Genomic DNA, 22,885 nt, shown 5'->3' with positions numbered 1-22,885 from the left:
CTGACATTTAAAATCAATTGTTCCCCACCCAGCATTCCTATCTCCTTTTGTTGCTGTGTTTTTCTCTTAGTACTTATCACTGTTTAAACTATGTCCCCAACTAGAACATAAACTCAAAGGGGACAAGGATCTTTGTTGTTCTGTACATTGCTCTGTCGCCGGCTCCGGAACGGTACCTGACGCTCAGTGCTCATTCAGTAACTACATGTTGAGTGTGGATGATGTATACTCTGAGCCCATCTGTACAGAGGACACGTGGAGCAAAGGAGCAGGCAGTACGAGGTAGACCAGTTAGACGGGCTCCCCGAGGGGAAGGCTGGGAAGAGATGGCAGGGCAGGCCCTCTTAGCTGGAGAGGCCAGGCTTAGCGGTCCAGGGTAAGGGGAGAAAGGCAGAGCTAGGTTTGCCTGGGTGCAATGAGGGCCCAGTATGGAGGGCCCATGGGATGGAAGGTAAATTGGTAACATCTGTGACCAGGGGTTAGCTGGGTGTCGAGGCAAAGCAATGGCCCTAGTAGCACAGTTTACAAAGAGGCAGCAGCGGTTGCTGGAAGATGTGGCTGAGCAGAGAGAGGTGAGGTAAGATGAATTGAGAGACGGGGTGCCTGGGTGGCTCAGTCGTTAAGCATCTGCGTTCGGCTCAGGTCATGATCCCAGGGTCCTGGGATCGAGCCCCGTATCGGGCTCCCCGCTCAGCAGGAAGCCTGCTTCTCCCTCTCCCACTTCCCCTGCTTGTGTTTCCTCTCTCATTGTCTCTCTCTGTCAAATAAATAAATAAAACCTTAAAAAAAAAAAAGATGGACTGAGAGGCATGATCCCAGTTTGGCATGAATTTTCACATCCTTTCTAGACTCCACTGTCAGCCCACATTTCTCCTTCCACCCCCTCATGCGTCTCAGAAAGGAGGAGGCAGTTGAAGGGTCTGGAAGAGATGTTAATAGAGCTGCTGGCAGCCTGGATGGGGCTCCTGTGAGTGCGGTACCTTCCCGGTGGAAGGGAAAAGGGCATCACCACCTTAGCCTTCCGCCATCCCTCCCCTGTGGCCTCTGCCGCCTTCCAGGGACAGCAGGCTTGTGTGGGGCTCAGCTTGGATGAGCAGAGCTGACAATCTGTGGGGTTGGCTTTGGAGCCCCGGGAAGGGAGGCGCCGTTTGTGTGTCTGCTGGGCCGAGGGGGCTCTGGGAGGGGGGACCCCCTCCTCACTTTGCAGTAGGTGCAGTAGCTTTCCTGAGGCTCTGTCTGCCAGCACCCCAGTCTGGGGAGACGCAGGCCTTTGGAAGTCGACCAGCGATCCGCTTGCTCGCAGGACGCTGTCGCAGCCAGCTGTACCTTGAGGGCTTGGGCTGCGGCCTGAAGGATGCGCTGCCTGCCCTCTTCCTGAAGGAGGGGGAGCTGTGGAGACTAGAGCTCTGGCCCGTCTTCCTCGTGCCGCTGTGAGGGAAGGAGGGTGGGGCAGCCGTCTCACCCTGGCTGGGTCGCATGGCCCAGGAAAGGTCCTGGTCAGCAGCTGGGAGAAGGAAGAGCCAGGGAGACCCAGCCCCCTGTGGCCCCTCCATACAGCTGTCGCACAGGGCAATCTGCCTCCCACCCCCACACCCCGGCTCTTCTTCACAGCTGTTGGGTGGTGAGTGGTTGGGTTTTTATCCCCCCCCATATCCTCCCCCTTTTCTGTTTGCAACAACCTCTCGGGGGAGGTCAGCAGATCTGTTGGAGGAGACGGTTCCCAGGCCCTCATGGTTTGGCAGCTCGTGCAGAGAAGTTAGAGCTGGTTCCCCCAGAGCATTCCCCCTTGGGCCCCTCCCTTGGAATGGAAGTAGGGGTGTTGGTGGTGGGAAGCGATCTAGTCCTCCTCTGCCTCATGCTTAAGCCAATAGCGTCCTCCCTCTGGTTGGGGCCCAAGAAGTGGGTCTACAACTCCCCCTGCCTCAATCTTGGGCCCTTGGCCTTCTATGCCGCTGGGGAGCAGGGAGGAGGGGGGGATGTGGGCCGACTCAGAGGTCTGTTCTCACAAAGGGCAGCACAGGGCCCAGGAGAAGGAGCTGTGGTAAAGCCAGGAAGGGTGAGGGTCAGGGCTGAGTTCAGAATTCTGGCTTCCTCCTTGCTGAGAATGTCCCCTCCCGTGCCTGTTCAGGAGGACCTTGGGGCCCCCAACATTCACTCCATGTGCAGGGAAAAATCATGAAACCAGCCTGAGACACTGCGCTACACGGAAGTCTCCTGCTTCGGTTGAAGATGGAGGACGAGGGACCTCTACTGACATTTTTCCTGTTTTACCAAGTAATGATTGCTTAATGGAGTCCCGTCTAGTCACTTGGTTTTCATTATGCTCCCAGGAGCCCGAACCTGTGCCGGACCCATAAAGGGTCCAAGAATCGAGGATGCTGGTGGTTCCCCGAGCCCGCGTTCTTCTGGAGCTGGTTGGGATAGGGAGGGGCAGTACTTGTCCCTTGGGGAGCATCTGGAATAGCTGGGGCCAATCCATGTGTAAAAGTCACAAGAGAGTGAAGAGCAGGCTGGCCTTATTGCCTCATCAGGGAAGGCTTCCTGGAGGACGTGGACTGGGAGATAGGCGGTGCAGGTGGAGAAGCCTCAAAGAATAAAAGAGGCAGTCAGTGTTGAGGAGGGTGATGACCAGATGACAGAGAAGGCTTCGAAGAGCCACCACCAATGTCCAGGAAGTGGCTGCTTCCCCGGAGCCTGCCCGAGAAGCTGTTCTGTCTCACCGGGTTTCTCTCCCTACAGACCCCCCTGTCCTGGCAAGAGCTGGAAGGAGAGCGGGCCAGCTCCTGTACGCACAAGCGCTCGGCGTCCTGGGGCAGCACAGACCACCGAAAAGAGGTAACTGCCCCCTTTGACTCCCTGGCCACGGTGGCTGCCTCCTGTCCACGCCCAGCGCCGGGGATGCGTCTGCTCCAAAGTGGCCTCCCATCTTCGGTCTCACTTGCCTTTTCCTAATGGGGTGGCTCCTTCAAAGCCACCTCTCAGCGTCCTGGTGGCCCGGCTTAGGAGTCCAGACACCTCTGCCTTCAGGGGCTTTGTCGCTGGCGCCCTCCAGCAGCCAAGCGCAGGGTGGGAGCCACCACTGTTCTCGCTCTGCTTTCAGGTCGTATCCAGATAAGCCATTCCGAAGCTAGAGAAAGACAGGGACTGAGTTTCTGGGAACTGGAAGCCCCCAACCTCACCTCCTACTTAACTATGCATCCAGTCTTATTTTGTTTTTTTTAAGATATTATTTATTTGTCAGAGAGAAAGAGCACACATGTGCGCACCCAAGCAGGGGGAGCGCAGGCAGAGGGAGAAGCAGGTTCCCCACTGAGCCGGGAGCCCGATGCAGGACTCGATCCCAGTACCCTGGGATCATGACCCGAGGCGCAGGCACATGCTTAACCGACTGAGAGACCCCCCAGACATCCCATCCAGCCTTATTTTTAAAAGAAGAGAAAAAGAGTTCTGTGTTCCCACTTTTCACTGCCCCCCCGCCCCGCCCAGGACTCCAGGCATGGAAGTTGAGTAGGGAAAAGCACAGACGGGGATTCCTGGGTCCTAAACCAGCTCCACCTGCCCCACCAGCTGGCAGTCCCTGAGGGCCCACTCCCTTGGAGTCCCTTCGAGCCCCTCTTGTGGCAAGAACAGAGAGAAAATGTGAAGGGAATGCTCTACAAGTTAAAAGCTAGTGGGAAATACAGAGTATGTAAAGTTCCGAACGATCGGAGTAAGCAATTTATTTACGCTAAGTGTGGAGTCGTGGTGTGAATGGTGCCCGATAGCAGATCTAAAACCACTTCCTTCTTGGCAGTGGTCATAACTCGTGTGGCTACGGGCAGCAGATCTCCTTGATGAATCCTAGTTAATTTGGGCCCATATTTAAATAGATCTGCATCTCCTGAAACTTCGCCAGTTGAGGGCGAGTAGGTGGAGAATTACAAATGTGACAGGGATAATAGTCAAAACCATTGATAATAAGGCGTAATTGTTACAAGATATGGAAGTCAGGACAAAATCTGATATTCCTTCTTGCGCGTCTGCTCCTTGCTCGGTGCAGTCTCCTTTAAAATGAGGGGAAATCCTTCCATCCTTCCTGGTCCCGGGGCCTTTGAGATAGCTGTGAATGTACTTTGAAGAGTGAATTCAAAAACATCATTTCCCATTTCTATTAATAGAGTAGTATTCCACGCCTTTGGAATTTGTGAAAGACAAAAATGGTTTTCGGCATTGCATATTTTGAGCTTTTTGGAAACAGATCCATCTGATTCATTTTTCCAACTGATCCACGGAATACGTGATAAGTCAGCAACACCAAATACCTAGTTAATAAGGTCTCCAGCTTGGGGCGCCTGGGTGGCATAGCGGTTAAGCGTTTGCCTTCGGCTCAGGGCGTGATCCTGTGATCGAGCCCCACATCAGGCTCTTCTGCTATGAGCCTGCTTCTTCCTCTCCCACTCCCCCTGCTTGTGTTCCCTCTCTCGCTGGCTGTCTCTATCTCTGTCGAATAAATAAATAAAATCTTAAAAAGAAAAAAATAAGGTCTCCAGCTTGCCCGGTGAGCGTATCATCAGTTCTGAACTCACCGAGGTTTCCTGGGAGGTTTTCCATCTTCCTTTTACGCATTTTCATGGGCCTCGGGCAGGAGCCATACTGGGGAGGAGGGACCCCCGGTGCCCTTTAGCTTTGCTTCACCTGCCTCTCCCCCCCTCCCATCTCTGGGCTGCCAGATTTCCAAGTTGAAGCAACAACTGCAGAGGACAAAGCTAAGCCGCAGCGGGAAAGAGAAGGAGCGGGGCTCCCCCCTGCAAGGGGACCATGCAGTGCGGGGAGCACTGAGGGTATGTGTCCCGCCCCCTCCCCGGGCCTGCTCCCCTGGTCGTCGCCTGTGGCACCCCGTGTGGGCAGGTCCTCCCGCCTCCGACAGAGCCTGCCATGCCCCATGCCCCGTGGCCACATGGCTGCCCGTCCCATGGCCACACGGCTGCCTAGGTGGTTTGGGCTCACTGAGTGAGGCTGGAAGGGCTTCTTGCCCTTGCCGATGGCTCTCCCCCAACCCCCGCCCCCCTACAACTGATGCAGGATGAGCCTGCAGACTCTAAAGGCACATTCTAGACCTCTCTCAAAGCACTAACTTCTGGAGAAAAGCCCACTGTGTGTTCCTATTGCAATCAGTCCCTGTCCCCAGGTCCTCCTTTATTCGCTTGGTTCTGCTGTGTAGACATGCCGTTACCCGCTGGTCAGAACTAGTAACTCTATGGGGCTTAGGGGGGTTCCGTGATCGCTCCATCTGCCTCCTCCTCAGGCATCCCCTCCCAGCTTCCCCTCAGGGTCACCTGTCCTGCGGCTCAGCCCCTGCCTGCACCGGAGCCTGGAAGGGCTGAACCAAGAGCTGGAGGAGGTGTTTGTGAAGGAACAGGGTGAAGAGGAGCTGCTGCGGGTGAGTGGGGTGCACCCTCGATGCGTGACAGCCAGCGGCTTGCTGAGTTGTGGGTGCGGGCTGGTGGCACTCTGGCTCTCTCGGGGCCCTGGGCTGTGGCCACATCGGCAGCGGGGTACAAACACCAGCCTGCACCAGGAACACAAATCGAGTTCATTTGATTCAAATGGACTTGGCCACCAGGACAGCAGAGCTGGGCGGTGGATCCGGGACAGGCTTGTGGTGCTGGGTGGAAAGAGAGGGAGCCGGGCTCGGTGGAGGGGAGACTCCCCAGCCAGGAGGAAGGGCCTCGGCACCGATCTTCTGCCAAAGCACTGGCTCCCTGCTCCCTACGTCCTCATCCCCATCACCATCCCTGTGTCCATCAGCTCTCCCCCATGTCCACCTGGTCACCTGCCTTCATCCTTCATGCCCAGTTGCCCCTCCCCACGCCCCCGCCCCACTCCCAGGCAGAAATATTTGCTACCTTTTCTGCCGTCTCAGGCACATGTTTATGCTGACACAGTACGATCGGAGAATGCCAGTTGGGCAGTATTAATATAATTCGAATGGGCACACTCCTCCGTTTATGAGTTACTTGCTAGTTGATTTTTAATTCATGTATGTGTAGGATTTGATTCCCACCCAGACAGCTGCGCACAATTCGGTGAGCTGTGGGTACAAGTACCACTGATGGTTAAGAAGCAGGGAGGGGGTATTTCATACGTGATGATGTGCATGCCTGTCCTGCCGTGGCTTGCGTGGTTAGTGTCCTGGTGGTTCGCCCCCTGTCGTGCCTCCCAAATGTTCTTCATCTTTGGGTTCCCGGAGAAGGTCCCTGCCCTCGAGGCTTACAGCCTGCTGGTGGCATCACCTTGATGAAACCATACAAATAAACATGTGATTCTAGATTGGGTCGCAAGGGCTAGGGGAGAGAGAGGCGGGGCTCTCCCCTAAATCAGTGACTTGAGAAAGCCACATCCTGGTGTCACCGTGTGTTAGGGATAGAGGCCAGAGCAACAGTGAGGGGAGGAGCTTAAGGGTCCCTGCCGCTCTGCTGGCCTGAAGAGTGGGGCCTGAGAGTCCTTCCCCACCCTCTTCCCCGGCAGATCCTTGATATCCCTGATGGGCACCGCGCCCCCGCTCCCCCCCAGAGTGGCAGCTGTGACCACCCCCTTCTCCTCCTGGAGCCTGGCAACCTTGCCGGCTCTCCCTCCGTGCCCCTGGCATCCCCCCAGCCTTCGGGCCGGGCCAGCCGCGAGGAGCAGCGGGGTGCAGTCGAGGAGCTGGCATCCATCCCCAATGACAAAGGTAAGCTGAGGGGGGCCAGGGCAGCAGGGCCCATCTGAGGTACAGGGAGGCCTCCATGCCCTTTCCCCCTCTAATCAATTTCAAGCCTGGGAGTCCTCCTTACTAACCAACTAGAATATCTTCATGGGTCGTCTTTACTGTATATGCGATACTAGCTGTGGTAATGGTCCTTCGCACAGATTCTGATTTATAATTTATATAAAGTCTCCGCACCTGCACGTCTGTTCTCACTGGGACCCAGGCAAGCAGTGCCTCCCATCCTCCTGTCTTGGCTAAGGCTCAGCATGCTGAGTAGAAAGCCTGGGGGTCTGTCCAGCTGGCCCACTGCACGCATGACCAGCCCCAGGTCTCACGGTGGTTGGGAAAGATAGACAATAAGCAAATGTGGGCTCTTGCCCCAGGGTCACGCTTTGTGACCCGGATTGAAAACCACGCTTTCCGACTCCCAAGTCTCTCCTTTGTCCTGTGCCTTGGCTCCTTTATGGGAGGATGAGACCCGAGCCCTTCCTCCCCACGATAACGATCGTCCTGTTCTAGAGCTTTGTGGCCTGCCGCCCCGAACTGGCTTCTCACAGCGCCCTGTGAGGTAGGCTGGTCAAGGGCATGATCTCACAGTACGCAGAGGTAAACAGAGCATAGAGTAATAAGGAATAAATGTGAGATAAATACAGATAAAGTCAATATTTGCAGCCTAGGCAAAGTACATTCGCTGTGTGTGGAAAGGGAGAGGGATTTTATCCCACAAGTGGGGTTGAGTAAAGACTGCTTCTCTGAGTCAGTACAAGAGCTCTTCCTGGAAGAAGGGCTAGCCTTGCAAGACGGTGGAGAGCACGATGCTGTGGTATGTTGGCAACGGGGCAGTGCGGGCTGGGAAGGAAGCAGGGAGACAGAAGTTAGGATTCCTTTGAGTCAAACTTGGAATCCCAGTTGTAGTCTACCTCCTGGGAATACAGAATTGCTATTAGACCTGATTTTTCCATCAATTCAACCATATTTTTTTAAAAAGATTGATCGATTGATTTGAGAGAGAGAGAGCGAGCGCACAGGGGCAGAGAAAGAGGGAGAGAGAGAATCCCAAGCAGCCTTCCCGCTCAGCAGGGAGCCCAACGTGGGGCTCAGTCTCACAACCCTGAGATCATGACCTGAGCTGAAATCACTGCGCCACCCAGGCGCCCCTCAGCTGTATTTTTTTATCCTGTATAATGAGGTATAGATTTTTGTAAGCCGCCTCAAAGCTATTTTAAGGTAAAGCATGGACAAACAACCTGGATTAGCATCAGCACCGCCAGCCCACTCACCACGTGTCCCAGTCTCGCCCCTTTATACTGAAGCCTGAGCTCGGGAAAGCGGGGAGCCTCCTTTCCTTCAGCTCCACGGGCCTCAGCCTCGCTCTGTTTGCAGCCTCCTCTCCGGGCCGCCCAGCCTGCCTTGAAGACAGCAGCCCATCTCCGGTCCTTGCCTTTGCCGCCTCCCCTCGGCCCAATCACAGCTATGTCTTCAAACGGGAGCCCCCGGAAGGCTGCGAGAGAGTGCGTGTGTTCGAAGAGGCCGTGTGAGTACCTCCCGTGGACCGTGGACGGGGCGGGGCCGGGGATGGGGGTGAGCCCTGCGCTGTCCTCTCTGACAGGCCCGTCTTCTCTCTCGGCCTGGGGGCCGTTGTCAACTTCAGATGATCGGAATCGCAACTTTTTCCACGATCAAACTTGTTGACATTACCTACTCGGAGCCCTTCAATCTTTGCTTATCATGATCTCTATGGAAACGTGCTCTGCCCACATGCCAGCCACAGGTGCTGCAGGAGCTGGAAAGGAAAGAGATCTGAAACCCGAACCCTTTGTTTTTTCTATTTTTTTCCATCCCTGGGGAAGGTGTGAGTTTGCTAGACGGTATCGGAGAGAGAGAGAACATATTAGTAGTTCTCTTCAGGCAGAGATGGGAAGTGTCTTGTCCCCAGTGGAGTGGCGGGGGGACCCGAACAGCTTCCTCACTGCTTCTGAGTCAAGTCTTCACCCTGTGGCTGTAGGTGGTTCAAGTGTCATAAACTCCCAGACAGAAATTTCCAACTAACATAACATAATAAAAAATTATTAAAAAAAAAAGAAAAAAGAAATTTCCAGTCCTTACAAGGAAGGACTATGGAATATTCCCAAACCAGGTGGGACAGTTCAGAAGCCGTTCTGATGTTGTTTGACCTCTTTACCACAGTTCCCTCCCCCGAGCAGAGAGGATCGAGGGCCGAACCTTTCCAAATGCCCACCCGGTCCCCCATAGCAGGCATCCGAAGAGCTCATCCCCACCCCCCCATCCCCAGCTTCATAGCGGGGCAGATTCTCAGCCAGGAAGATTTGGTCCTGGTGTGTGAGCTGAGATGTAGCTAGGACAGGGTTTGAGCCTTGAGAGCTGCATTCGTGTCACAGGTCAGGGAGAGGACAGTCCGTGGTAGCGACAGAGGGTACAGCTGGAGGGCAGAGTGGGGTGAGGGAGAAAGCCACGGCCCCCGCGGGTTTTGTCCCCAGCTTCGCTGTTGCCTGGTAGCTCTCCAGGAACGCTGGGTCCGCAGGGGTGGTGTGGAGGAAAAAGACCAGACCTTGCAGCTTAAGCGGACCGGGCTCTTGTGACTTTCCTCCGTCCACGTTATGCTTGAGGAGCCGCAGCCTGGATTGCTCGTGGAGATGAGGCTGGTCCCCGTCCTGATTCTTCCACAGACTCATGAAGCCAGCAGGGGTCTTCAAGCCATCTCCTCCGGCTTCCAGCCCCGGCGGTAATCCTTGAAGAGAGATGGTGACCCTTGGGGCCCTGGGTGGCTCAGTCAGTTAAGCATCCGACTCTTGATTTCGGCTCAGGTCATGATCTCAAAAAAAAAGAGGTGGTGACCTACAGATTGCTTTCCATAGAAAGGCCCTGAGAGAGCATTCTCAGCTCACTGGGGCCTCCTTCCTTGTATCAACTTGCCCATTGGGAAGTTCTTGTGTTTAGCAATTCTTCTGTCACATTTTCCCCTTTCCTAGCTGCTAAGCCTATAAGCTGGCCTGGATTTCCCAGGAGGGGAATCGAGCCATTTAGGGTCATGCCGTTTGCCCTCATGTCCTTCGAGTGGGGCTTGGTCTCCTGGGTCACCTTCCCCACGTGGGCGAGCACACACTGAGAGCATTCCCCTCTCCTGCCCCCTCCTCACCGTCCATAAGGTGGGATTCTTGTAAAACCCTCCTTGTTCAGAGACCTTGCCGCTGTGGACTCCGCTGGGACCCCAGACCTTCCCAGATACACCCAGCACATGGGTCTTCCCCTCTTTCTTCCACCTCTCGCTCTGGGCTCAGCCCTGCCCTCCTCCTGTCTCGCTCTTCTTCCTGGGTTTGGAATTATTAGAATTCTACAGTTAGAATGGTCATCAGTTTACCACGCTATACGCCAAGTGCAGTTTTCTGTCTCCATATCCTATGTAGAGAGGAAGGCAGTCGAGGGACCTGCTGGTAGCAGAGCCTCACCATCGCACCACACATTTGCCTTCTCCCCAGGAGCCCTGGCAACCAGCGGTTTCTTAGCTGCCTCCCCCTCAGACCGTGGCCAGGCACTCCTCTCCTTTATCATAAGGATTCCTTACTCTAGAGCTCCCTGACCTCACTCCTTTTATCCTTCCATTTCTTCCATATGATCAGAAGGGTGGGGATGGTTCTTTCCACATTAAAGGTGAGGCGGATGGGTCAAGATCACATGGTGAGTTAGAGCCCAGACCTCCTGTTAAGGTCGGCTTGCCTTCTCGCCATGGTTGTTACCCTTGCCTCTCAGCAAGGGCTTTGAAAAATCACACCCTTCAAACGTGTTCAAGAATGAGACTCTTTAGGTCAGTAGATTTCAGTGGGGGACATCCTCCCCGCCTGCACCCCAGGGGACATTTGGCAATGTCAGGAAACATTTTTTGGTTGGCACAACTTAAGGGGGTATAGGTGCTCCTGGCATCTAGTGGGTAGGGGCCAGGGATGCTCTTTAGTATCGTACAATGCACAGGACAGCTCCCCACAACCGAGAATTATCCATCTCAAAAATGTCAATAGTGCTGATGCTGAGAAACCCTGCTTTAGGCTACATGAAGTCTTGGGCAAGTGGTCTGTCCTCGGAACACTGTTTACTGCTGAAATCTCTTAAATTAAAATATCCGTTGGTCTCCTCTTCTAAAGTCACCTCGTCAGGAAGTTCTCCTTCCTGTCTAGCTTCAATCCCTCCTGTTTCTAGCTGGAGTAGATTTTCTGTTGGTTAGCCATAGTCCCAGTGAATGGATTGCTGAGGGCCTGGAGACTGGCTGTTACCCAGCAGCCTGTAGTGTTTCGGTTGAGTTACTGTCCTATTTGAAGAGACCCAGCTCCCCTGCTCCCCCGATGCCATGACATCTCCGATCCCTTCTCACTGGCTGTTTTTCTCCGTGTGTGTGTGTGTGTGTGTGTGTGTGTGTGTGTGTGTGTTTCTCTCTCCCTTCTCCAGGTCCCCAGGCCCTGACCTGGCCTTCCTGACTTCCTGTCCTGACAAGAACAAAGTCCATTTCAACCCGACTGGCTCGGCCTTCTGCCCCGTCAGCTTGATGAAGCCCCTCTTCCCCAGCATGGGCTTCATTTTCCGTAACTGCCCCTCAAGCCCGGGGTCCCCCCTTCCCCCCGCCAGCCCCAGGCCACCACCTCGGAAGGATCCGGAGGCCTCCAAAGCCGCCTCGCTGCCGTTCGAGCCATGGCAGCGCACCCCGCCATCAGAAGAGCCTGTGCTTTTCCAGAGTTCCCTGGTGGTCTGAGGGCCCCAACCCCACCACTTCACCATGGAGACCAGTGCCTTGGCGGCAGGCCCTCCCTAGCCCCCCTGAGGTGGGGGATGAAGGAGCCCTTCCCTCTTGGCCTTCGAGCACTTTCATTTATTGTGTCAAAGCCCCGGGGTCCTCTCTCTGAGGGACACCGGCCCCTCCCAACGTGAGGGGACCTGCCTTCTCCACTAGCAGCTGGGCAGCTCACAAGTCACACCTGTGTTCTTGCCACCTCTCTCACTTGGTGGAAAACTCACCCGAAGGTCTTGGGTCCCCCACCCCTGGGTGTGAGTCCAAAGGACTGTCTGTGGGGCCCTTGACCTTGTCATGGAGCAAGCTGGCCATGATGGAAGGAGAGGGTCCACCACGGATTTCCTTCCCTCTCCTCCACAGACGTGGAAGAGGAGACCTGAAGATAGATAGCCCACCCTCTCAGCCCCCATCCCCATGCCTCCCTCTCATTGGAGGAGTTGACCAAAGCAGCCCTAAAGGGCCATAACACTTGACCAATCCAGCTGCTGGCAGAGGGGGGAGCCAAGCGTTTTCCCAAGTGGCATTTTCATCTCGCTTTCACCCTAAGATTGTCTGAAGCAGCAGCCCAGCTTGCCCAGCCCCAGGTGGGTGGTGGGGGAGAGGGGGACGGCTGGCATTCCTCCAGGTGGCAAGTGGCGACTCGACACCCTCCACCTGCCCCAGGACTGGGTTGGATTAGAAAAATGCCTATTTTTCTTGTATCGATGTAGAAACTCTATTTTCTCCCAAAGACACTATTTTTGCAGCTGTTTGAAGTTTGTATATTTTCCGTACTGCAGAGCTTACACAAAATGGAAGAATGGTAATGTTCAAGTTTTCTTATCCTGTGTTTAGAAGTTGTTTTTTGCAGATCTTGGTGTTAATAGACCAAATAAATAAGTATTCCCAGCAGCCTGAGGTTCTGTTAAACATTTTTGGGGGGGAAGGGCGTAGGAGATTGAGTGTGTTATACCCATCATCCTTGTCTTCAGGAGGGGCCTTTACTTAACACGCGAGGACGTGGATGTGGGTGGTACATGGGAGCACAGAGTCCCTGTCTTCAGGTCCCCAGGCTTGGATTCTTTAGATGGACACCAAGCAGTAGGTCCACAGAAAGGCTGTCCAGAATGAAGGGCGTGGTGGAGGTGGGGTGAAAGAGTCAGTGGGGGAAGTCATTAATTCTTGGATGAGTCTGGAAAAGCTCCCTAAGGGCGAGTGGGCTTCAGAGAGGAAGTGAGGGTGACCCAAGTTTGACGCTCCGGGTGCCCCTTGCACCGGCAAGGGGACAGGACCAGGGAATGGTCATCGGGTTGACTCTCTCGGCACAGTTTTAGGGAAGCGTTAGCTCTTTTGGAGTATTCTTTCCATCTCGTGAGTACCCACAACACAGAGGGGTTTGCGGCCTCTCAGCTTCATAGTGCTGCACCTGTAAGAGCTTAGAGGCTTTGGGGAGAATGGGAATAATATCCCGACATTCTCCTGGTGCTTTACGACCTACAAACATTTTCACGACCTATTATCCCCACTGTGTGGGTGAGAAGTTGACGACCCCAAGGGCAGTCATAATAACTACAATTTTATCTATGTTAGAAGACCTCAAGACAAACTCCTAAGGCAGGCCATCCCAACTACCATTCACTGGCTCGGTAAGCATCAGATACCCTGACATAAAATGTTACCAAAATATCACAACAACCCAGTGAGAGAAATGTGATAAATCCCACTGTACTGATGAGAAGACAGAAAGATTGTTTAACTTTACCCCCAAGACACAGATAGGAAGTGGGGGAGCTAAGACGGGGAAGCAGATCACTTGAATCTAGGGCCCATGCTTCTAACCACAGTGCGCTCCCGCGTGTTACTATTTTCCCATTAATTTCAGATGAGGAAACTTGACTCAGAGGTCAAGAGATTTGTTTGAAGTCCCAGCTGGTGAAGCGGCAGAGCTGGGACAGGAACCCAGGTCTCTCACCCCAGCTACTGTTCGGTGCCCAGGAATCACAGGCTGATTCAGCGGAATAAGCCACTGGGCGAGAGAGCAAATGTGGGGGCCCCATCCCCACTGATGTAAAGGAGACAGGGGTTTGAGGACAGACCCTGTCTTCTATTGCTTACCCCTCCCCCTGAAAGATGTTTGGCCTACCCCCAAAGCCTTAGTGAGTCAGGCCCGGAGTGATGGGTGTGGTGCTGCCCTGAGTTTCCTTCCTTTGCCTGAGGCTGTGCCAAAGAAGTGGGCTGTCAGAAGCAGAGAAGGAGCCTCTACCCAGATAGCGGCCCAGAGTCCATTGACTAAGTGGGGCTTGGGGGTTGTAGTGGAAAGTCCTGGGGTCTCGCTGTAGCTCTTGGTGCCAGCAGGTGGAGGCCCGACACTTGGATGAGGAAGGGGTCCATAAAGGAGGTCATGAATGGGAAAGAACCTGGAGGGCAGCAGGAGGGTTTGTTCCATGGTCGGTGAGGTGTAAGACCCCGGAGAAAATCCACTTCAGTAAGCTTCCATTTCCACCTCCAGGACGTAAGGAAGTAAGATCAGAGTTGGGAAAGTGTAATGACTAATAATACCTTAAACTTGCAGAGCACACTTTACAGTTTATAAAACACTTTCACAAACCTCAAACCTGGGAAAACTGTCGCTCGGAATGTAGGCGACACGCACAGGTTACTCCTTTGGAAGCTTAGAAGGAGGACAGCTCTCAAACCCGGGCCCTGAACGCTCTTCTTGCAGAAGTTGAGGCGCTGACGCGGGGCAGCAGCTAGGGGGCGCTGAGGTTCCACTGAGACTTCCTGGCGTTAGGACCCAGCGGAAGCCTGACCGCAGACTGGGGAAGAGACTGGGATTAGCCCGGCCATCCGCACCTCCTTCCAGCTCACCTGTCGGTCTTCGCACAGCGCAGCCAATTGGTAACCTCCACATCCTCATACGTCATCACTCCCCGCCCGCGGAGCTCCTAGGCCACCCCGTCGAGAGCCGGGTCGCAGTTGTCCTTGGAGTTGCCTGATCGGAAGAGCTCGAGGGCACGGCATTAATGTCGGGGCGGGTGGCTCCCTCGGCCATCAGGGACGAAGCCAAGGTCCCAAGGCGGGTCTTCTTTCCTTTGGAACGGTTTCTGGGTCCCGAAGCGTTTCCCTCTAGGAGGCCCTGAGCTGGCAGCCCTGGCGGTGGCTGCTGGGGCCTACTAAGCGGCGGTCGCATGCAGCTCCTATGAGGCCCCTGTCGCCGGCCGGCGATGTCCGGCTGGAGTTGTCGCCGCCGCCGCCGCTGCCGCTGCCGGCTGTGAGCGGGTCTCCGGTTGGGTCGTCCGGGCGTCTCATGGCCGCTAGCAGCTCCCTGGTGCCCGACCGGCTGCGCCTGCCGCTCTGCTTCCTCGGCGTGTTTGTCTGCTATTTCTACTATGGGATCCTGCAGGAAAAGATGTGAGCGGATCCCCGGGGCCGGAGCGCACACCTGCCCCTCTCTCTCGCCCCTGTGGCCCGGTTCGCGGGCCTCCCGCCCCTGGCCCGGGTGTTCCCTCTTGCCCGCCTTCCCAGCATCCCGACACTTTTGCGGCCGCGGCTGAGCCTGCTCAGATTTCCTAAACGCAAAAGTTGGTCTCCGGGTTCTCGGGACCTGGTTATTTTTCTTCCCTTGTTTTCCTCCTTGTTGGTTCTAAGGGCTTGGGTTTTACAGGCTGAGAATTGTAGCCCCCACACAGGTTTCCTTGCCTGTGCCAGCTCCTCTTTGTTACTTCCAGATGTTTGCAGGCAGCTGGTTCTTCTGCCCTCGGCCTTGCTTCTGTAGCCCAAATCCCTTCATCTGCTGCTTGGGGTACCTCGTTTCACCATCTTAATTTTCCACGTTTCCTCTAGCTCCGTCCTTTACGGATATTCTTTCCCCAGGCTACGGGATCAGCAGGCTGGGATGTCTGGCTTCTAGAGCCAATTAAATCCTTACCAAACTGCCCTTACATCCAGAGAAGCAAGATCATTCTGAAGCTTTCAGTGACTCTAGACATACTAGGTGACACTGAGCGAAATACACTAATTCTTCTCCTTTTTCCTCCTCATCATTTCATTCTTAGAACAAGAGGAAAGTATGGGGAGGGAGCCAAGCAGGAGACGTTCACTTTTGCCTTAACTTTGGTCTTCATTCAATGTGTGATCAATGCTGTGTTTGCCAAGATCTGTGAGTACCTATCTAGTAATCTGTTGTGTGCCCCCTCCTATCCACCTTTAAGGTTTAACTCTCAATGCTCGCACTCTCTTTAGTGCTTTCAAAGCCTCTCTGTTCAGTCTGCAGAACTAATGGCTTTGGAATGGGGTGAAACCCTATTTCCTTAAGTTAGACCAACTTCTGAGTCAGAACTGTGCAGAGGATGGGTCTTCTGTGTGCCGGATCCCCACCGAGAATACTTAATTTTTTTTTCTGTCTTCCCTTTGATTTTCCTTTATGTGTCCGCTTCAAACGTTTTGAGCTGCTCTCTCTGTTCCCTGGGGGCTCCAGCAGAGCTAACTAGTCCCTTGAACTGAATGAGCCCCCATTCCTGCTCTGCATGTGGTCTTGTGTTAGGTGTAGGTGAGATTGGAGTGTTGAATAATTTGCAGAGATTTCCCAGTCTAAGAGGACAGAAATATCTTGTGTTTCTCGTCTTATTTGACACATTCCTTTCATATGGCTTCAACTGTGGCTCAGTGGCCCATCCTGCCCATCCCAGCAGGTTTCTCTTATACGTTTTTTGTCTCTTCCCAGTGATCCAGTTTTTTGACACCGCCAGGGTGGACCGTACTCGGAGCTGGCTCTATGCCGCCTGTTCTGTCTCCTATCTGGGTGCCATGGTCTCCAGCAACTCGGCACTACAGTTTGTCAACTATCCGACTCAGGTGAAATCTCAGGGTGTGATGAGGGTTGGTTCAGAAGTTGTTTGAAAAGAACTAAGAATTCGTCGCTCAGGTCTGTGACTTAAATAAAAAGAGAATGTTTTGGAGAAATTCAGAGGGCAAAGAGCCGTAGACCTGCGGGCTAGTGGTGGTGGGTTGGCCGTGATAGGCTGCGGTGTCTGGTGCAGGCCTCATAGTTTACTCATCTGAACACAGCACCTAGCACAGTGCCTGGCACATCCCAGAGGCTCAGGTACTGTTTGCTGAATTTCCTTTCAGGTCCTTGGTAAATCCTGCAAGCCAATCCCAGGTAAGCGGAAGCAGATGGTCTCTCTCTACCATCCTCACTCTTCCTGTAGTAGGCTCTCTCCTCTGCTGGAGCTGTGTGTCCCTCCCAGGTTGTCATCCCATCACAGCTATCTCCAGAGCTGGCTCTCCATCTCTTCCCCCTGCCATCTGGCCTCTGTATCACTTCCACTGGTGTTGGGTGTGCATGGGCCGGAAGCTAGAGGCTGACCTAGTCTGCTTCACGTGCCAGTCATTCTGGTGTCCTGTGTGCTTACGTTGTCATTAGACACCCTGAGTCCCATTTTGATCGTCAGTTTCTTTTTCTCAACCTGTCACTCATCCGCTGTCCCCACCCTTTCCCTGTTCCTTCTTGGATCTTTCACCTTTGTTCTGTGCCTTGTCCCTGCCTTCTACCCTTTGTTCCCCCCATTGCTCAATCTCCTCTACCCAGGTGCCAACTTGCGCCTTCCTCTTAGCTTCTGTAGACCTTCCTTCTCAGACATTGTTTTCTCCCAGGAGTCTCCTAAGAGGACAGTGTTGGGTTCATCAATGCCTGTGGGTACCCAAGTTTTCCACTGTTTCTTCCCTGTAGTCATGCTCCTTGGAGTTACCCTCTTGAAGAAGAAGTACCCAATGGCCAAGTACCTGTGTGTGTTGCTAATTGTGGCTGGAGTGGCCCTTTTCATGTACAAACCCAAGAAAGTAGTTGGGATGGAAGAACACACAGTTGGCTACGGAGAGCTGCTTCTGGTATGTGATCCTGGTGGGAAAGGCAGCCTTTTCCAGTAATCACAACCAAGGAGCATCCCACCCGGCTATGCGAAAGGCCGGTTATGTGTCGAGAGAGAGATTGCGATGCTCCTTGCCCCCCATTTCTGGTCTTTGTCTCTTGCTGCGTGGCCCCTGGCTCTGCTAAGGCCATAGTGGGAAGCCTGAAATGTTGAACAATGGCTCAGCTCTCCTGGGGAAGGGGTGACTCTGAGGCCTGCGTTTAAATGCTGGTGTGAGGCCAGAGAGGCCTGAGAGCAAAGAGTGAAGGAATAGCATGGCTCTCACTGTGGCTTTCTGAGAAACCCGGAAGCCAGAATTTAAAATTAATACTATGCTAGCTCTTGCTTACTGTGTATTAGGCGTTGTTCCCAGTGGTTTTCCAATAAGTTGGTTAATTTTTACAACAATAACCTTATAACGTATATAGTATTATCTCCATTTTCCATATGAAGACACTGAGACACAGAGAGGTTAAGTCACTTGCCGTGGTCACGCGGCTGTTAAGTGACAGAGGTAACGGCCGTTAAGTGACAGAGGTAACGGCCGTTAAGTGACAGAGGTAGCGGCTGAGTTTGCCCAGGCTTCTGATCCGGGCAGTGTGACCAGAGACTCGAGTCAGGAGCACTACTCCAGTTCAGGAGCCTAACAGGCCGGTACCGGATATCCTTTCTCTACGATTATGGGAAAATCTCTGGCTCAGACAGCGTGTTCCAGGCCCCTGCACACAAGGCTTCATGGCACTGCCTTGGAAAGTGCTCGGCTTCCCATCCCACTCTGGTTACATTACTGTGGCTCAGATAGCCTAGCGTTCTAGTGCCTGGGCGGGGCAGGAGGCAGCGAGCTTGATCTCTCCTGACTCTCCGCCCAGGACCGAATGGTAGCATTTTGTTCTGAGGACTCTATCTTAAGACGGCGGCTTTGTGAGGAGTCTCAGAAAAGTGAGAGTCCTGTGTCCTGGGTTAGGGAGGGGCCCTGGTGGCCTTCTCACTGCAGAGTGCACCCTCTTTTCCAGTTACTGTCTCTGACGCTGGATGGACTGACGGGCGTTTCCCAGGACCACATGCGGGCTCACTACCAAACAGGCTCCAACCACATGATGTTGAATATCAACCTTTGGTCGACGTCGCTGCTGGGAGCTGGTAAGGAGGCTGCTGCCGTTCTTCCCACGTATCGCCAGAGGGCAGACTGCCTTCCCCCACTGGTCCCTAGCACAGATGCCATTGCTGACTTTGCCCAGGCCAAAGGCCTGTCTCGGCTCTAAGATGCCCTTCTGTCCAAGCCTTACTGGAAAAACTTTCCCCAGCGGGCTCTGCTTGCTCCTCATGACTGGCACGATCATAGGTAGACCTGTGCCAGTTTCCGTGCGAGGACACGTAGTCGTAGGTCACAGGGATGCCTTGGGAACTTGCCTTCTTCTGAGAGATGAGCTTTGGTATTTGGTGTATACTGAATGTAGTTCGGATATGAACACATTTGCTTTTAAATCCGTGCTTCCTAACCTTTTTTCAGATCTGGGCGCATGTGGGAAGTATGTTTCTGTACAGCACAGTGGGGTTAACAGAGGAGGCTGCTGATGGCTGGAGGTGGCCAGGGCTGGGGGCTGCCTTGAGCTGGGGAATGTGTGGGTCAGTGTCTCCCCAACAGCTGAGGATCTCTGCTGCCAGTGACTTTGGCAGAAGTAGCTAATCGACTCCCGGGCCTCTCTTGGAAGAGTCTTTCGTTAGTTTCTCTAATCAGAAAACTAGGAGCAGGGTGCCTGACGGGACAGCGTGAACTCAGTCCCTGCATTTTCCCATAGCCCGTGGAGTACTTTGCCGGGCTGCGTACAGACACACGCGCCGACACGGGCGCACAAGCTGTGCCGTTCCTCCTTTGCCATTTCTCCGCAGGAATCCTGTTCACTGGGGAGCTCTGGGAGTTCTTGAGCTTTGCCGAAAGGTACCCCGCCATCATCTATAACATCCTTCTCTTTGGCCTGACCAGTGCCCTGGGGCAGGTGAGTGCCTCGAGACCGGGTAGCTTGACTTCCCCCAAGAGGACTGACCTGGCTGGGAGAAGAGGGCAGCAAGACTAGCCCTGATGTCCTGTCACAGACTTTCGACCTCGGGGCACAGCCCCAAGAGCCAGCCTGACCCCACTTTCTCGGTCTCTCTAGAGCTTTATCTTCATGACGGTTGTGTATTTTGGCCCCCTGACCTGCTCCATCATCACCACAACTCGAAAGTTCTTCACCATTTTGGCCTCTGTGATCCTCTTCGCCAACCCTATCAGCCCCCTGCAGTGGGTGGGCACTGTACTTGTGTTCTTGGGTAAGTTCCCTGCAGAGCACGCGTCTCTGGGCACGGGGAGCAATAGTCACAGAGCTTGCTTTTTTCTTTTAATCAACTAATTTTTTTTTTTTAGAGAGAGAGAGGGAGTGGGGAGGAGCAGAGGGAGAAAGAATCCCAAGCAGCCTCCCCACTCAGCATGGAGCCCAACTCAGGGTTCGATCTCAGGAGCCTGAGATCATGACCTGAGCCGAAATCGAGAGTCGGATGCTTAACCGACCGAGCCACCCAGGTGCCCCGTGACAGAGCTTTAGATTTTTTTTCCCCTGAAATATGTATTTATGGAAGTGATTTAGTTGTTTTAGAGGAGATGTATTTAAAAAAGGAAAGGAAGCATTGCCTCTAATCCACGCTTCCCAGTGAGCATTTCATTTTAGTGATTTCCCTTCAGTGACTTGGGTTTCCTCAGACACCGAACTGGATAGAATTGTTATACTGCTGCCCTGCCGATTTGTGCTGCTGCGCAGGAGCTGAGAGAACTAGCTAAGAGGTTTTGACATTGTTTTCTTTCAGTTCTACTGTATTTTATTATATATATGTAATTACCTGTAGCTTGGTGATTTTTCTCATTTGATGTCATACTTGTTCTCTGAGGGAATTCTACAAAACCAGTGTTTGGAGTTAGTTTTATTTAAAGCCCGAATTTTGGAGAACCAAGGCTGACCTCCCCCCCCCCTCAAAATCATTGGTAGGTTTCATTTCTCCTCATAAAGCCACCTTCTCCCTTTTCATAGGTCTCGGTCTCGATGCCAAGTTTGGGAAAGGAGCCAAGAAGACATCCCACTAGGAAGAGAGAGACTACCTCCACTTCGAGAATATTTAAGTTATTATCTCACATACGGACATCTCTTGGGCAAATGGACACAGTAGGGACAGAAGACTGGGTTCCAGTCTGTTCTTAGTTTTTGTGGGGTTTTTTGTTTTGTTTTGTTTTTTAAGAAAAGGAAGCAAAATCACATATTCTAAAAAAAGCCCTTGGATTTTAACAAGACAGAGTTGGCAGTTTCTGTTTTGGATGACCTGGAGCGCAGTTCACGCACAGAGAGAAGGAGAGGAAGAGGCAAAGCGTCGTGCCCTTTGCCCAAGCTCCCTGTCTGGTGTAGGCAACCCGGCTGGGCGGCTCATTCCCCCAAGAGCCCAAGCACTGTAGGGAGGAGCTTGAATGGATTTGCAGTCGGGCTCTGGGCCTCTGTTCCCACAGGTGAGGGTCTGAATCTGCCGGGACAGGTGGCTGGCTGTGCGAGCCAGAGAATGTCAATGTCACGTTATCTTTCAAACTCTGGTGGGCAAATATTTCCTTAAAAACTCCAGATCTAGTCTTCCCTCAGGAAACCTCCCTTGAGGTTGGGGGGGAGATGAGCCTAGAGCCTCAGAGTCTGCTGTGTTTTCACACTTCCCCACGGCCTCCTCTTGAGCCAGAGCTCAAGCAAGCCCAGAGTGGAGACCCAGTGTGTGTATCACGAACAGCTTGGGAAGGTCGATTCCCTCCCTCCGTCTCCGAGTCTGTTCTCGGTCCACCTGGTCCCCTCCTGGGGAGGCTGGATTAATCCTATTCCCCTGTTCCCTTCGGCTGCTAAAGCATTGCAGTCCTGTGCCATCGTGGCCGTGCCAAGGTGTCCCCATGCCAACTTCTGCCTGTTGAAAGGGATGCTGGCGGAAGGCACGGTGGCTGGGTGCTGGCACAGAGCCTCTGTCAAGTTTCCTGGGTGGCAGTGGGGGGAGGAGGCGGAGCATGGAGCAGAGCCACCTGCCCACGGCCGCCTTCAGAGCTGGAAATCGCAATCCTCCACGGACCGAACTTTACACATGAAAGTGCATTTCCACCAGCTGCAACTTTCACTCCATCTGTTCAGCAGCCCCAGCCCCTTGGCTCTCCAGCTGGGAGCCCAGCCTCCTTCCTGAGCCGCTGCCTCGCCACCCCTCCCCAGCCTTTCAAGCCAGCCTCGCTTGCGCTCGCGTCGCTCTCTAGGGGCCCCGGTGCCGCTGCAGCCCTGCCCCCAAAGGCCCCCTCTCGTTTTCAGCTCCTCCTCGAGAGGAGGTTTTAAGTACAGCTGGCTGAACTTCCTTCCTTCTTCACCCCTTTCCCCTCTGTTTTTTTTCATCCCAAAGTTCGCATCAATTAGCCCCTTCCCTTCTGGATTGATAGTTCTTCCAAACCGTCTTCTGTGGATTGGATAGGTGGTTAGAGCGTGTGACCAGTGCTAGGGACCTACAGGCCTGTTCTCCCGACCATCGGACCAGTCCCCTCTACCTCCAGCCCCTGCCCTTCCCAACGAGCTGTCTCGCAGATGCCTAATGCTGGGCACCAGGAGCAAGACGGAATCTTCAACAGCCCGGCGTGGCTCCCGCCTGCCACTAGCGCAAGTCTGTCTACCTACGGGGTGCCAAGAACCCGCTGCCGGCGTATCTATTTAGCCCCCCGTCTGCCCGTCTAATCCATCACCTCTGTGTGCCACGGGCCGTGAACTTGCTGGGAGTTCAAAGCCGAGTAGGACCAGTGGTACTTACCCTCGGGGGGGTTCACAGTCTAATAGACAGGTAAACACATCATTGCGTCTTAGACGCACAGAGCTAACAAGCAAGTGTCTGGGCAAGGCGAGGCTTGAGCCGGAGCGTGTGGGAAGATGAAAGGTGGAGGAAGTGGAGCCAGCCAGTGGGAAACGGGGCTTTCAACTGCCCAGCCTCCCCCCCCCCCCATGCTCCTGCCTTCAGTCAGGCCAAGTGGGAGCAGTGGCTGTGCCCCAAGGCTGTCGTTCAGCTCCAGGGGGAGACGGGGAAGACGTGGTGTGAGCTGCCGCTGCGCCCGGTGGCACGCTTACCTACAGGATCGCGGGAACCGAGTGTGCCAAGTTAGACCGAAGTCAGCAGCGCTCTGTCAGGGCGTAAGGGCTGATAAATGTGAAATACCAGGCAAGTTCCAACAGAAGCAGTGTTGATCATGAACCCTGGGCGGCCTGATGCCTCAGGTTTCTCAAGATCAAAGGACTCTTCATCTGTAGTTAATTCTCAGCTATGTGTAGAAGGGAGGGGGCCAGCACACAAGTTTCCCCGAACACTATGTTTTAGTTGGGGATGTACTGTATTTAACGCCTATTTTGGTCGAACCATCAGGTCAGCCTCCTCAGCTGTGGGTGCTCAGACTCG

At 53.9% G+C, this 22,885-nt stretch overlaps 2 protein-coding genes across 2 annotated transcripts in view; both read left to right on the top strand.

Moving 5' to 3' along the window:
* The window catches only part of FAM117A (family with sequence similarity 117 member A), a 42,700-nt gene extending 30,284 nt beyond the window's left edge, over positions 1–12,416 (top strand). The window contains exons 3-8 of the mRNA XM_026513115.4: positions 2,740–2,835; positions 4,710–4,820; positions 5,285–5,419; positions 6,508–6,709; positions 8,111–8,261; positions 11,186–12,416. Of these exons, the coding sequence (XP_026368900.3) occupies positions 2,740–2,835; positions 4,710–4,820; positions 5,285–5,419; positions 6,508–6,709; positions 8,111–8,261; positions 11,186–11,486 (996 nt within the window). The 3' untranslated portion in view covers positions 11,487–12,416. The remainder of the gene's footprint in view (positions 1–2,739; positions 2,836–4,709; positions 4,821–5,284; positions 5,420–6,507; positions 6,710–8,110; positions 8,262–11,185) is intronic.
* Positions 12,417–14,484: 2,068 nt separating this feature from the next.
* Positions 14,485–20,732, top strand: SLC35B1 (solute carrier family 35 member B1). The gene is made up of 9 exons (XM_026513117.4): positions 14,485–14,915; positions 15,560–15,663; positions 16,228–16,358; positions 16,635–16,665; positions 17,236–17,393; positions 18,427–18,553; positions 19,304–19,410; positions 19,570–19,723; positions 20,476–20,732. Exons 1-9 carry the CDS (start codon positions 14,704–14,706, stop codon positions 20,526–20,528), a joined length of 1,077 nt encoding a protein of 358 aa, XP_026368902.2. The 5' UTR covers positions 14,485–14,703; the 3' UTR covers positions 20,529–20,732.
* Positions 20,733–22,885: the final 2,153 nt, after the last annotated feature.

This window comes from Ursus arctos, unplaced genomic scaffold, assembly GCF_023065955.2.
Source record: "Ursus arctos isolate Adak ecotype North America unplaced genomic scaffold, UrsArc2.0 scaffold_24, whole genome shotgun sequence".
In the NCBI taxonomy this organism is placed as follows: Eukaryota; Metazoa; Chordata; class Mammalia; order Carnivora; family Ursidae; genus Ursus; species Ursus arctos.
This window is presented reverse-complemented; position numbering and strand designations above follow the sequence as displayed.